This window comes from Scomber scombrus, chromosome 23, assembly GCF_963691925.1.
Source record: "Scomber scombrus chromosome 23, fScoSco1.1, whole genome shotgun sequence".
Lineage (NCBI taxonomy): Eukaryota > Metazoa > Chordata > Actinopteri > Scombriformes > Scombridae > Scomber > Scomber scombrus.
Genome location: NC_084992.1, coordinates 22,394,329 through 22,408,823, shown reverse-complemented (window position 1 = coordinate 22,408,823; position 14,495 = coordinate 22,394,329). Strand labels below are relative to the sequence as shown.

The window sequence follows — 14,495 nt, the reverse complement described above, 5'->3', positions numbered from 1 at the left end:
GAAGAGAAAAAAAGTCTCCTTGCCTCCTTCATCAGGTCATCATGAAACACAATACAAAGAAAATATACAAACAATAACCAATCATGTGCATCCAGACATGTATCAGCCAATGGAGTATCTACCAAAATGGGTTGGATATATGGTCATGTGACTTCAATTGTTTCTGTTTTTTTCTACCCTATTTAAACACTGCTTGTATTGTGTTTCATGATGACCTGATGAAGGCCGCAAGCTGAAATGCGTTGGTCTATTAATGAAGTTGTTCTACACTACAAGTGTTGCTGAAGCTTTGACTTTTGAGACTTTTCGTGAGAGCAAGTTGAATGGATCGATTTATTCTAGACTTCAGTTGTCCATCTCATAAATCCAAATGCCCACTAATAATTCTTCATTTATGTACATGTAGCAGGGTGGAGTCTTATGTGTAAATACAACCTGGAAAACTCCAACTTGAAGTGATTTTTGGGGCCACTTAGGGAGAACAAAACAAGCTGGCTAATATATCAGAAAACAGTTGTCTACATACACATCCAGCATGTGCAGAGCAACATTAGCATTACTGTGGAGTTGTGTTTGTCCAATATTCACTCTCCTTTTAGCTGTTTTGGGTCTCCACCATCTCCTTAGAAAGCTATCAGATTCTTCAGCTGCTAAAACCTCTGCTATGTTCACCAGCTAGTTGCTAACTTTGTGTGCCTGCTGTTTGATGTGTACAGTAATCTCAGTACCATCGACACTGTTTGATTGACTGCAGATTAAAATTTAAACCAAAGAAGTGATTACATATTGATATAGGTCTGGGTTATATATTGATATTATATCGATATCGTCATATTAGTCTAGATATCGTCTTAGATTTTGGATATTAGGGCCGATTCCACTGCAGGAACTTCGGGGTAATTTTACGGGAACGTGACCAGGAACCTGCTCTGGGTATGTACTCCATGTGGCCTCCAAAAATCCCTGGTGGGAAAAACTCAAACTCAGCAGAAGAACGCAACGATTGAAACTGTAGCAGAATGATTCGGTCACCTCCAGAGTCCAGTGGGTCCTTTTTAAGGTGAGCTGAGAGCTGAGAGGACTGAGTGAGAGGACTTTCCTGTAAAGTTCCCTCCTCCTAAATTTTACCTGGAACTTCCTTAATGGAAAAAGGACTATTGTAATATCGTGATACAACATAAGTGTTCCTGGTTTTAAAGGCTGCATTATAGTAAAGTGATGTCATTTTCCAAACTTTCCAGACTGTTCTTGCTTTCCTATTATTTGCCTTTACCCTCTTAGTCATTATATCCACATTACTGATGATTATTTATCAAATAGGCCTCCCTACAATATTATCTCAATATCGATATTGAGGTGTTTGGTTAAAAATATCATGATGTTTGATTTTGTCCATATCGCCCATCCCTATATTGATATGAGCGATATTCAGTGTTTATATTAGTATTCTGCAGTATCTGTGTATTACTGTAACATGCTGTGTGTGTGTGCTGTGAATGGGGAAGCAGCACCACATACAATAACAGACAATAGCACATTATCACCTCCCACTGCTGCTGTTGGCGGGTTTGGTGAAACCTCTGGTCACGTGACTGCGTGGGCTTTCAATGGACTCTCATTCAAAAGGCTATTATTGAGAGGAAACTCTGCTCATCTGTTTCAACCCTGTGATTAGTTTGGATCCATGACCTCCTGCAGATCTGACTGGATACCGTTCCTGTCCTCAAGTGGTCTCACACTTCAGCCGAGTGATGTCACAGCGGTATCGGTGAAATGAACAATGAGCTAACTTTTGTATCAGAGGTGATATTCTGATAAACTATTAAAAACACACCAGTGACATGTTCTTTCATCACTGTGAACTCACACACTGTAATTTATCTTGACTCAGTCCCACACACACCATCCTGCTTCCAGAAATACTCTATACTGTACTAAAACACAAAATGTGGATTCATCCACTGCTGAAAGTAGTCCCATACAAATGCACTATTTTCTCCTGTTTTAGTAACATTTAGTAAAAACTACAGTGACCAGCTGTTTTATTCAGTTAGTGAAGCTTTTAAAAAAATGAACCAATATATTTGTGAGCTGTTTTTTAAGATTTACGTCAGTGAGCTGAGAGTCACAGACAGGTTAGGGATGTCAGGAAGTATGGAGAGGCAAGACAAACACATTGTTTCTGCTCTTTTTATGGGATTTTTTGGCATGAGGATGAAAACAGATGTATCCTTTCACATCAGGAAGGAGTTGATTAGTCATGCGAAGGCAGACTTGGTATCAAAATAGTATCAAAATATGGACAAACAAAGAAGAAAGCTCTACCAAAACACAAGGTTTGGAACATATTTCAACTTTAACAAAGCGTAGTAAAAACAGACGGTGTATTATATGTCGTTTAATGGGATTTTAAAGAGATTAAAGTGATGAGTACAGTAAAGCAGGCCGGTGTGTGTCTGTGCTTTCTGCAGTCTAGCAACCACACTTGTTGCTGAGGAGCATAACGTGTGAAACTTAGTGTGACATAAAGTTGTCGAACATATCTTCTCATACACTGCTTTACAGATTAAGATTCTGTGGTGGTTGTTTTTCTGCTCGCATGAACTTGATAGTGAGATCACTGCCAGCATAGGGTTTTTTTTTCAGTGCCCTCTATGATTAGTCTCTTCCTGCATGACTATTGAATGTTGGTAGAAATTAAAGACTTAGAATGAAAGCTTTGTTCTGTGATTCTGATGAATCACAGATTTATCATGTGTCAAAGGATCACCGAGGACAGATTGGGGCCTTTGTGTGGCCGCTGTACTGTTCAGCTGGGGGCTCGTCCATGATTCTTTTGGATTTTAGCTGTGAGAAGAAACGGCGGCTCATTTCGCTTATTGTGTTTCTTTTCATTGGTGTCGTAATAGAAGCTGAAGAGTTGCCAGCTGCATGATTTCATAGACGTGAGAGTGGATTACAAAGTCTGGATTATAAAGTGCTGCTGTCAATGCAGTTTAGAATGTGTATTCATACTTTACATCTCACTCTGCATATTTTGTGCTGAGGAAGTGACGTTTTTTCTCTTTTTTAAGACTGTGGATCAATCCTAACTCAGTACAGTCAAGTATGTGGAGTGTGCCAAAACAATATCACCTTAATATATGAGTCAATATTTATTCATTTTCCTCTGAAATGGTTTTCCCCAAATTGTCTGTTTAATCTTTAGATAAACTAATCTTTGCTCAGTGTTATTTGGACAGATCAAACATTATTTTATTAAGCAGAACGCTGACAAACTGATATTTCTATTGAGATTTTAATAGAAGTTTCCAATGCAAAATTTCATGGAAACAGATTGTGGCAATGCAGAGCTACAAATCACTGCAAAGTTATGAACACTGTCTATCGCTCTGGTTCTCTCTCTTACACACACACACACACACACACACACACACACACACACACACACACACACACACACACACACACACACACACACACACACACACACTACACTACACTGGCACTACATTTCCTGTGTTGGCAAAAATCAAGCTGGTACGTATCTTCATGTTTATCATGTCGGCATAGTGTGCTTCTCTATGTTAAAACTGAAATGGGAAAGAACATTTCATGATTCCATTTAATTCTATTATTATAATACTGGTGTTACTTTACAGGCAGAAAGCAGGGCTGTGCATACAATGACTGTAAATAAACATCTGAATAAATGCATATTCAAGTTTGCTGCTTTCTTCTTAGCCAAATGACATATTACTTATCTATGTGACAGCCTATCACTTGGGCTATGTGAATGAGTAAGGAACTCATATAAACAGAAATGTCTCCATGCTAGTGATTGGTCACATTTGGCAAGTGTCTGCAGTTCTGTATGACTAAAAAAGCAGGCTGTGTTTACAGAGGCATTGGTTATGTTTGCAGTCAGTTTAACCCCATGCTTTGGTTATTTCACCAGTGGTAATGTAGCATATGCCATCCACAGTTTAGTACATCATGTGTAGAAGTTTAGACTAGTGGTATTGTAAAGTATTGAACAGAGTTATGTTTGAGATGTCCTGATGAAGATGTTGATGAGGCTGTCTGTGTGACTTTATGGGAAGTTCTGTTCAATGTTGCACTTTTAAAGTAGTGAGAATGCTTTACTGATCTCATGATTTGCACTTTGTCCCGCAGTCATATGATATTAGTTCTAATCGTGTTGTGAGAACATGAACATTGGTAAATGCAGTAATAAATACCAGCATTGCGATAAGAGTGTAATTTTTTTGAGAGTTGTGTTATTAATGCACTGTTGACCATCACTATCATTGGCAACAGAAATAAAAGAGAAGTTCATATCTGGAATTATTAACCTTTATTTATTATTATTATTATTATTATTATTATTATTATTATTATTATTATTATTATTATTATTATTATTATTAACCTTTATTTATTATTATTATTATTAACCTTTATTTATTATTATTATTATTAACCTTTATTTATTATTATTCTTAACCTTTATTTATTATTATTATTAACCTTTATTTATTATTATTATTATTAACCTTTATTTATTATTATTCTTAACCTTTATTTATTATTATTATTAACCTTTATTTATTATTATTATTAACCTTTATTTATTATTATTATTAACCTTTATTTATTATTATTATTATTAAACTTTATTTATTATTATTCTTAACCTTTATTAATTATTATTATTATTATTCTTAACCTTTATTTATTATTATTATTATTAACCTTTATTTATTATTATTATTATTATTAACCTTTATTTATTATTATTCTTAACCTTTATTTATTATTATTATTAACCTTTATTTATTATTATTATTAACCTTTATTTATTATTATTATTAACCTTTATTTGACTCAGAATGACCATTGAAGAGGAACCCTCCTTTACAACGCTGTCGAGAAACATTAACAGCAACACAACAGCACACAAAACAAGATCAGGTGAAAGAAAAGAAAATATTAGGAAAAATAAAATAATACAAAATAAAACAATGAAGTTTAAAAATACAAGTTAATGAAATACAGTTAAAGAATTAAGATATAGTGAAGTTAAAATCAGTTACAATCAAATAAAACAAGGTGTGAGATAAGGCTTTTGAACAGTTGTATTGATGGTTAAAAAAAATCTCATTTTAAGGCCTTTTGCAGATTTTTTATAGTGTAAGGTGCATTATAAGAGAAAGACATTTTTCCTTTTTCGGTTCTGACTAGAACCCGACAGACATATCAGTCAGCCGATATTACCGGCCGATATTGACCTTATGAGTGATATATGGGTATCTGTGAATATGTTTTGAGAGATGATATTTCAGGAGGCAGTAACTGTAACAAAGCTTTATATATGAATAAAAACTAATGCTGATCTCTCCTTACTGTAAGATCAACTATTAGATAAAAACTATGAATGCTGGTTTAGCCACAGGGTCATATTAGAAATGAAACAATATTAGTACATAGTGTAGGCTTTCTAGCAGCTGTTTTTAGCTCTGATGAACTCTCAATATCTGAGACAGATATTTATGTCAGTAGTTGATGGACACCAAACCTGAGCTCACAGGAAAATCAATATTGAGCTTAAATCTGGAAAGGTGACTCCAAATGAATGCAGTAGCTCAATTTCTGCTTGATGTATAAACAGGAAACTGTCGGCTAAAACGATCTCCATAACAACTTCACGGGATGATCATTTGCCAAAATTGTGTTTACAGCTCATTCTACTGCTCACGAGAAGTAAAGAAACCAGCTATGCCTGCTTTACAACTTGTCTGATAGATCTAAATTAGGCCTTAATCTATGTAGAGAACACAGCATGCTTTTTTATCTGCATTCAGAAGGAAATGGTTTTATGTATCATGATGCAGAATGAACAGTTTGGCCTGAGGCTGTGAAGCTACCTTTGACATTGACGGGCTGTTATTTCGGGCTTCGTCGTGTAAAAAAGCGTTTTCTCAGACGTTACTATCACCGTAGTCACAGGAAGCTCTGTGGTAGAACAGGAAAGAAAACAGGAAGTGAATGCAGCGAAGCCACAGGTTGTGTTGAGGCGACCTGCTTATCCCATTGGTGGATGCCTCGTTTGTTGTGGATCGGCAGACTGAAAAAAAACTGCAGGTCTGACGTAAGTGCAGTCAGTGAATGGGATGACTGATGTTCCCACGAAGAATTGACAGAGTTAAAAATATAGTATGACCGCCTTGAAACAACATCAACCATCATGTTTGTACTGTTGGTCACAGGTTGATCCTGACCTGAACTAGTTCTACTTTCACTTAGTTTTGACTGAAGTATGAAATATTTCAATGTCAGAACGTTTGAAAGCTCTCTCTAAACATTGCATCAGAGAGTTCAAAAGTAAGACGACTGTATTTATTATAGCACATTTTAAACAACGAGGCAATTTAAAAGTGCTTTAAAAACAAAATGCATCAAGACGGGCAAACACATGGCAAATAAAAAGACATTTAAATATGATTAAAAGTGTTCAATTGGAAATAAAAGGAAGCTAGAATAGAATAAGAGATAAAACAGGAGAATAAAATTTTTTACAGTGTGAGATATTGGATTTAGAACATTGTAAAATGAACAGATTGAATTGTAAATTCCTAATCATATAGTATGTAGTTGATATCCTTTACATGACTAGCTAGTTGGATATTGATTTTTTTGTCTTGCTAACATTGTAGCTGTAATGAAGAAGTAGCCTAAATACTTACACATAGAGCAGGTCTAAATCGTACTCTTTAAAATACATAAAATACATAAAATACATTAAAACAGTAACAGCAATATTATATGTAGCAATCAGACTTAATGAGAACACATCACATACATTAAAATAAGGGCAATACAGAAACAATGCAGCAGAAAAGAAAAAAAAAACCTTGGTACACTGTATGTGTATGTAACTGAAATCATAAAAATATGGTGTCTCTGGTGTGTGTGTGTGTGTGTGTGTGTATGTGTGTGTGTGTGTGTGTGTGTGTGTGTGTGTGTGTGTCACAATGACTGTGACTGTGATTCCTGTCAGAATCATTTTAAAGGCCTGTTGCAATAACTGTAATATCGCAATATTATCATTCAGGTGTGGAGGGGGGGGGGCGAAACATTTTTGACTCAGACCTGCTCACCAAAACACACCTGGAGATACACCCCCCCACCCTTACCCCATGTCAGGCCCCATGTCACACTTTATGAGACTAAAGTAGTAAATGAACTATGATCATTTTTTATGATGATACATGAAATAAAACCACTTTACCACCACACTGACAGTGTTCATATAATTGTGTCATATGTGGGTTTGATATAACACGTCTAAACTGGTACATGCTACCTCCAGGAAATAGCTATATACACTCGCACTCTAAAGTCTGACACTAACAAATACTATATTTAGTTTTATATGCTATCAGACGAGCTGCCGGTGATATAAAATAGCATAACAACCTTAAACTGTGGTAAAAACGTACTCGTGTGCTGCGTGACAACATTGAGCAGCTTTAAGCACTGCGGATGATGACTGACTGACACACGTTTGTCCCTTGGGTGTTACCGTAGCTGTATGTGCTCACCTCACATAAGCGCTGCGACCATTCAGTATGTGTATATATAAACCTGTAAACTAGAGTGTCTTGAATTGCAGTGGCCTGAGAGGTGAGCTACACTACAGTACTAGAAGACTGGAAATACTTGATCAATGTAGTTCTGGATGAAAGTTTACTGAGACAATTCAAAGACTTGAATTTCCCAGTTCTCTCTCTCTCTCTCTCTCTCTCTCTCTCTCTCTCTCTCTCTCTCTCTCTCTCTCTCTCTCTCTCTCTCTCTCTCTCTCTCTCTCTCTCTCTTTCTCTCTGCTGCGTCTTTTTTTTCTGTCATTGCACAATTACCACTATTTGTGAAACTTCTCCCGATTGGCCAATCAGAAGTTTTGACAATACGAGCCTTTGAATTAGCTGTGAATCATCACAGAGTCTAGATAATGAATTCTAGTGTGATTGGTTGCCGTGTCAGCCATCTGACATTGACCAGCTTGGCCTCGTACCAACTGACTTACTCAAATCATCATTCAGAATAAATGTGATCACCGGGGCCCTGCTGTAAATTCATACAATGTGTCCAGTCATTCGTGTATCTTAGAGTCTGGCCTTCGCTGGGCATCACTGAGCACGTTCTATGTGGGTGCTGAAATCAGTAATGCAAACATTTCCATCCACCATTTCTTCCTGTAATGTGGTGCAAAAGACAATATGCTTAGAGCAGCTTTCTACCAGCTGTGTGAAGGTACATCAGTCTGGCTTTCAAAACCACAATAGTACACTCTACCACAGCATGGGTACATATATCACGTGTGTTACCCTGAGCACCCCCTGTCTGCTCTGCAGGTTGACTGGAGGTGTCATGAGAAGAAAGTAGAGAATAACCTTAATTGTGCAGTAAGGTAGTATTGCTCGCACAGTCTAAGGAAAATAGTGTAGTGCAGAATTACTGCAGTAAATCGAATGTGACTTTTAGCCACCTGGGGCTTGTCTAAGAGACCCCTTTTTGCTGATACTATTAGCTCATGCAGTGCAATCAATACGAGGTCAGAGCCAAGGTGAGACAGAAGGCTAAACTAATTATACATCCTTCATTTTCAAGATAGGATGCTGAACTGTTGGATATATGCCCAGGTTTTTCTTTAATCTTGATAAGTCAGGCAGATGGCAGGGCTCCAACTAAGACTTTATGTCTTCAGGCACTATGGCAGGAACATTTTGTGGATGAAAGATTAAACAAACAATGGGCCCCATGCAAGAAATATGTATACTCTGAAATGTCGCTTTTTTTTTTTTTTTAGAGGTGCTTACACATCTGATTTGCAAACCATATTTACACACACACACACACACACACACACACACACACACACACACACACACACACACACACACACACACACACACACACACACACCGGTTTCCTTGTTTGTTTAAACGTCATAAAAGCCACCTGAACATGATGAAGTGCATGATTGTAAGCGTGCTGTAATTAGTAAGCGTGTGTTTGTAGGTGCACATTTGTGAGTGAGTGCATGTTTATGAATAAGTATGGGTTTGTAAGAGGTTTTATGAGTATGTGTGCCTAGTTAGTACACAGGTGCAGCTTTGTAAATGTTGGATTTGTGAATAAGTGCATGATCATCAGTAGGTTTGTGATGAAGTGTTTGCTGTGAGTAAGCACATCTCGGTAAGTGCGTGTTTGTGAGTAGGTGTGTGTCCATGATTCAGTGTGCATTCATGAGAAAGTATGCATAAATGTGTGTTTATAAGATGATTCATTCAATGTGCTGGCTGAGTTCTGTTTTGCTGTTTTAATGGGAACAGTGTAATACTTTGTTTAGTAAGATAACAATAGATGTAGATTTTGTAAATATGGATGATACACAACGACAAAGTGGGCAACTTTTGCCTCAGACCTGGTCAATCCCATATGGGAATGACCAGGTGTTTGACACGGCACAGACATTAAACTCAAATTATAAGTTCATGTTCGTAAGCAAGTACGTACGTGTTCCAATGTGCACAATTTTGTCAGTTTTTGTGCGTGAGTAACTACGCATTTGCCGTGTACGGCCATGTTTGCACTCCATTTGAAGGCATGTGTCATTCAGAAAGAAAAAATTCACAAAGTGTGGATCCTGAAGTTCTTAAAGTGTGCAGAATGTGTGCCACTTAAAAGACATTTTTGACAGTTTGGCTGCCAACAAACTTACGAACTAACACCAAAAATCCTCCTGCCTGTACTCTGAACGTAATCACTCTGAATAAATGTGATCTTCGCAGCCTGGTTTAAACTTGTTCAATCGTTCCTGCATCTTAGAGGCTGGTCCTCACTGAGAATCAACCGGCATGTCCTGTGTGAGTGCTGCGTTCAGTAAGGTAAAACCATATTTCATTGCAATGTTGTGCAAAACACAACACGCTTACATAATTTGGCATGCCTTCTCTAAGGCATGGAGCAACTTGCTACATTGCTATGACTTATGCTGTGTGAAGGTAAATCAGTCTTGCTTTCAAAACCACAATAACGAACTCTACGGCAGCTCGAGTACATTTGTGACGTCTGTTACATGAGCAACCCTATGTGTCATGAACCGATAAACTAAAGGATAACCTTAATTACCCTGAGAAAGAGGATTTAGATCAATTATGCTTCATTTTGCATTAAATATTTGCTAAAGACACGCATCAACAAGACTCGTATCTCCATGAGCACCTTGCCTTAGATGACTCCCAACGTCAGTGTTTTACAGAACAAAGGAGAAGATTGTGAACTTGAATGGCGAAGGTGCTTAAATGCATGTATGTGTGGGTGTTCTAGTGGCCTTTGGGGTTTAACACACTGATTATGTGACTGCAACGCTCCCAATGTGAGTCAGACCATGGACCTTTGTTGCATTTGATCCCTCCTGTCGCTCGCCTCATTTCCTGCCGCCTCTACACTGTCGCTATCAAACAAAGGCAAACAATGCCCAGAAATTGTAAGAAGTGTGTATGGTGCACTGCTTGTATAATGATGAAGTCCAGCTGTACAATGAAATGTGTCTGTTTTTTTCTGTAATGCCAACCATACACTAGAAGGCTTTGAAAAGACACGTTTTCACATCTAAAGACAATGAGTCATCATTTTGCAAAGCCAGCTGATCTTACAGGCTCACTATTTGTAAGACTACAATTAGTCTATGTCCTTATGAGATTATTTCCAATCCTGCTCCTGGTGGAAATTTACAAGAAGGGAAAAACTGAACAATGAAGTATAAGAGATGTAGCTTCTAGCAACAGCTGTCCTTGTGTGTGCAGTGGTTTGTTCGGAAAAACCAGACAAAGAGTAAAAGAGAAGACACCAACGAATGTGTACATGAGCGTGGTTGAGAGGACGGGGACAGCAAGGATGCGCCTCCTCAGAGTCCCTGCCGTGTTTACAATTTACCCAGTTTTTTCTGCTTCCTGTTTGGTGCTGGAGAGAGCGCACCTGTTGGTTGTAAACAATGTTCATGTCATTGAACTTCACCTTCTGCACGGTCCAAGACTAAAAACTTCCGATAATCCTAAACAATATTTATTTTATCGGAACGTCAAGAGTTTTATAACCACGTCACACCAAATTTTTGAGATGACGGGAGCATGCCACAGCTCTAGCAAAACTCTCCTGATTTTATTCCGACATTGGAAATTTATCAGCAACAGAGAAATTGCTTGAAAAGTCATTTGGTGTAAGGCTGACATAAGGTAATGTGACCTATCTGAAGGTCAGTCTGATAAGGTCTTTGATGACCAAGGGTAGCACAGGACCAACAGCTGTTTTCTGTCCTCCAGAGGAGATTTAGATCCCATTTCCCGAAAGCGTCTTATGGCTAAGATGATCTTCTCATCTCATTGTAAAGGCTCTTTCACACTGTGTGAGTATGGGCTGTCTGAGGCAAAAGTTGACGAAATTGTGAGAGAAACGTTGTAGAATCTTTGGTCGTCAATCCAAGACAGTGTCCTAGATCTCACTGTGAGACACGTCCACCAATGACTGATGTGGAGCTTTGGCAATCAAAGACAAAATTCTGATAGTGTCAGAAATTTAAGACCAAATTCTCACAATGTGATTGCTGCTACGACGCACATCTACAAACCAACCAGTCAGAATATGACAGGAAATGATACAGAATACACTGGCCAGTGAATATTTCAATGTTCAAAGAGAAAACTCATTCCCCTTAATACAGTCAAGGCACACAAAAATGATGGTGATATATAAAGTATGCTTCATCAAGCTTGACTTTACATTTGCTTTCATGTAAATACCTAACTACATTTACAAGAACAACTTCAATTGAGGTTACATGAGCCGAAAGGACTGAAATATACCTATATATCTATCTATAGTATACCTTCTTCCTGTACTAACTATATATAATCAATGGCCTGACAGAAAAGGTAGAATATAATATATACGGTTGTGTTTATATATTATATAATCAGTTGTATTTTTTCACCCCCCCCCCCATGCAGGCTCGTAACATCAAGACATCTGAAGTGGCAGCTATCAAGATAGTGAAGCTGGACCCTGGTATGTTAACAATCCTGACTTGAAACAACATGCTCATTACTGCTTCTTTGCAAAGCAGCTGTTACAGGTTGATTCATGTTTTCTTCATGGTAATAGTCTGGATTTGAATTGTATTTTGAGTGGATTGGTTTCACATTTCTGACTTTAATGAGTAAACAATGCCTGAATCAGTAGCTTTTAGGAGTGGAGGTCCTCTCTATTTACCTCATTAAAGCTTATTAAAAGACTGTGAAACCTACAGAGACAATCATAATTTGATCATTCTGTTGTATAACAGGCTACTGAGCTATTATATGCAGTACTTGTTTAGACTACTTTTGTACTGAGTTGTACATGACAGCTTGAACTAGCAACAGACTGAACATACTATTGATTGGGAGGTGGATGATAAGGGTGAAAATCATAGATTAGACCCTCAACTACACTGAAGTTTTTGCCATACCACCTACTAAGATATTGCTCTACTAGCAGCTGTTTTGATTGGATACACTGACGTATCCGTCCCCAAATTCAAGACAGCTGTAGAAATACTCAAAAGATCTAAATGTCTTTAAGACCCTGACACACTGTGTAAATAACTCATATTCCAGAATAAATTCAACGACCATCAGAAACATAAGATGAAACCTTTGGTCTGCAGTCCAAATCAGTCCCACTGTGGCAGGAGGTTAGAGCTGTGTAATGTGTTTTTATCTATCTCACGACTGAAATGAACCTGTAACAGTGCTGTTATTATTCAGTGTGAAGTGGTATTTGGGTAAGATAGCAAACAAGCAATTTTCCCACTAGTCGGATGGCAAATTATTAACACATCCATTTGCACATTGGGGGGAAAAAACGGAGCCAGCATCCTGAAGGTATGACATTTTACACCATGCTGGTACTTTTTCACTTTTAACACTGTCTTAAATAAACTACAGTCTTCCATTCAACATTCCACAACAACTCCCCCCATTTTACTGCGGTTCTTACTTCATTTGAGTCACCTCTCAATGTTGTGGACGAAGCTTAAGTTATTTATATGTATTTCAGCTTTAACCTTTAAAGGGCAACCAGTGAATTCCATGTTAGTTTCCTAGATGACATGTGGTGTTTTTAAAGCTTAATGCTGACCAGCAGCAATGCATCATACTAGATAAATAATTAAACCAATGGATTTATTATGGTTTACTGCTCTATCATTTCACTGCACTGTCCGACTGTTAAAAGAAAACACTGACTAAACTGTGTGTGTGTTCAGGTGATGACATCACGTCCATCCAGCAGGAGATCACCATGATGAAGGAGTGCAAGCACAAAAACATCGTGGCCTACTTCGGCAGCTACCACAGGTGCTTACTGTTTTCGGCCCGTCCTCCTCAGATGTGCGGCATTCCTGGGATTGTTGGTGGATATAAATATGTGGAATTTGACTTTTATTTCCCCACACTGCTGCTGGATTCCTCTCCCACTCTTTTCTACTGCTTAGTTGGGTTGTGAATAACGGAGTATGTGTTAGTGGGTGTAAATGCATTAGCTTCATATTATTAGGGTGTGCCACTTTGAGATATTTCCTGGTGATATGTGTGCTACGGTGTTGATTGACATCGTCCCTGTAAGCAGAACACACATCAAACAGTCAGATAAAGGTTGTGTCTCTTTACAGAAACACCAAGCTGTGGATCTGCATGGAGTTCTGCGGTGGAGGGTCACTTCAGGATATTTACCATGGTACAAATACTACAAATATTAAGATTCTTTATCTACTGTATGTCTTGTGTTTTAACCATATAAGAAAACTTCAGAATTACCTGCATTTGAAAAAAGTGCTTAATAATAATAATTTGAAAGAAAATTGGAAATGTTGTTTTTGTTTTGTTTCTTATTCAGAGCAAAAAAGAAAAAGATTGATATCAATGTCATGTGTCCACTACAGATATAATACTGCATTCATGCCTCTAGCCTGGCAGCCACATTAGCATAAAGATTGGAATGAGAGCAAGCATATCTCTGTCAAAACTACTCAAAATATGTGGTGTGGGGGGGGGGGGGGGTCTTCACATTTTGGATCTTGTTAATCTTGTTAGAAATAAAATGATAAGAAAGTTGTACACATAGAAATGTAATAAGACAACTACCCAGTGCTCAGAAAGGGATTTTATTCTTATTTTTTGTTTATTTAGCCTGAATTAGCAACAATAGAAGAACATCCTGTTGTTCAGCCATTATTCAAAGATTGTGTTTCCCTATCCTTGCAGCCACATCAAAAATGGACCTTTAGCTTGAATTGGCAACTTTTTCCATGTTTCCTGGCTGAGTTAGTACTGTAATACTGTACTGTCTTTAGCCTACATGTAACTGACAGTGTTAGCAAACTGTTAGCAAAA

The 14,495-nt window shown here is 37.7% G+C and overlaps 1 protein-coding gene across 2 annotated transcripts in view; it reads left to right on the top strand.

Annotated features, from left to right (window-relative positions):
• Nucleotides 1–14,495, top strand: part of map4k2 (mitogen-activated protein kinase kinase kinase kinase 2) — a 42,627-nt gene that overhangs the window by 2,083 nt on the left and 26,049 nt on the right. For both annotated transcript variants that reach the window (XM_062444664.1, XM_062444663.1), the window contains exons 2-4: nt 12,072–12,129; nt 13,370–13,460; nt 13,775–13,839. In XM_062444664.1, the coding sequence (XP_062300648.1) occupies nt 12,072–12,129; nt 13,370–13,460; nt 13,775–13,839 (214 nt within the window). The remainder of the gene's footprint in view (nt 1–12,071; nt 12,130–13,369; nt 13,461–13,774; nt 13,840–14,495) is intronic.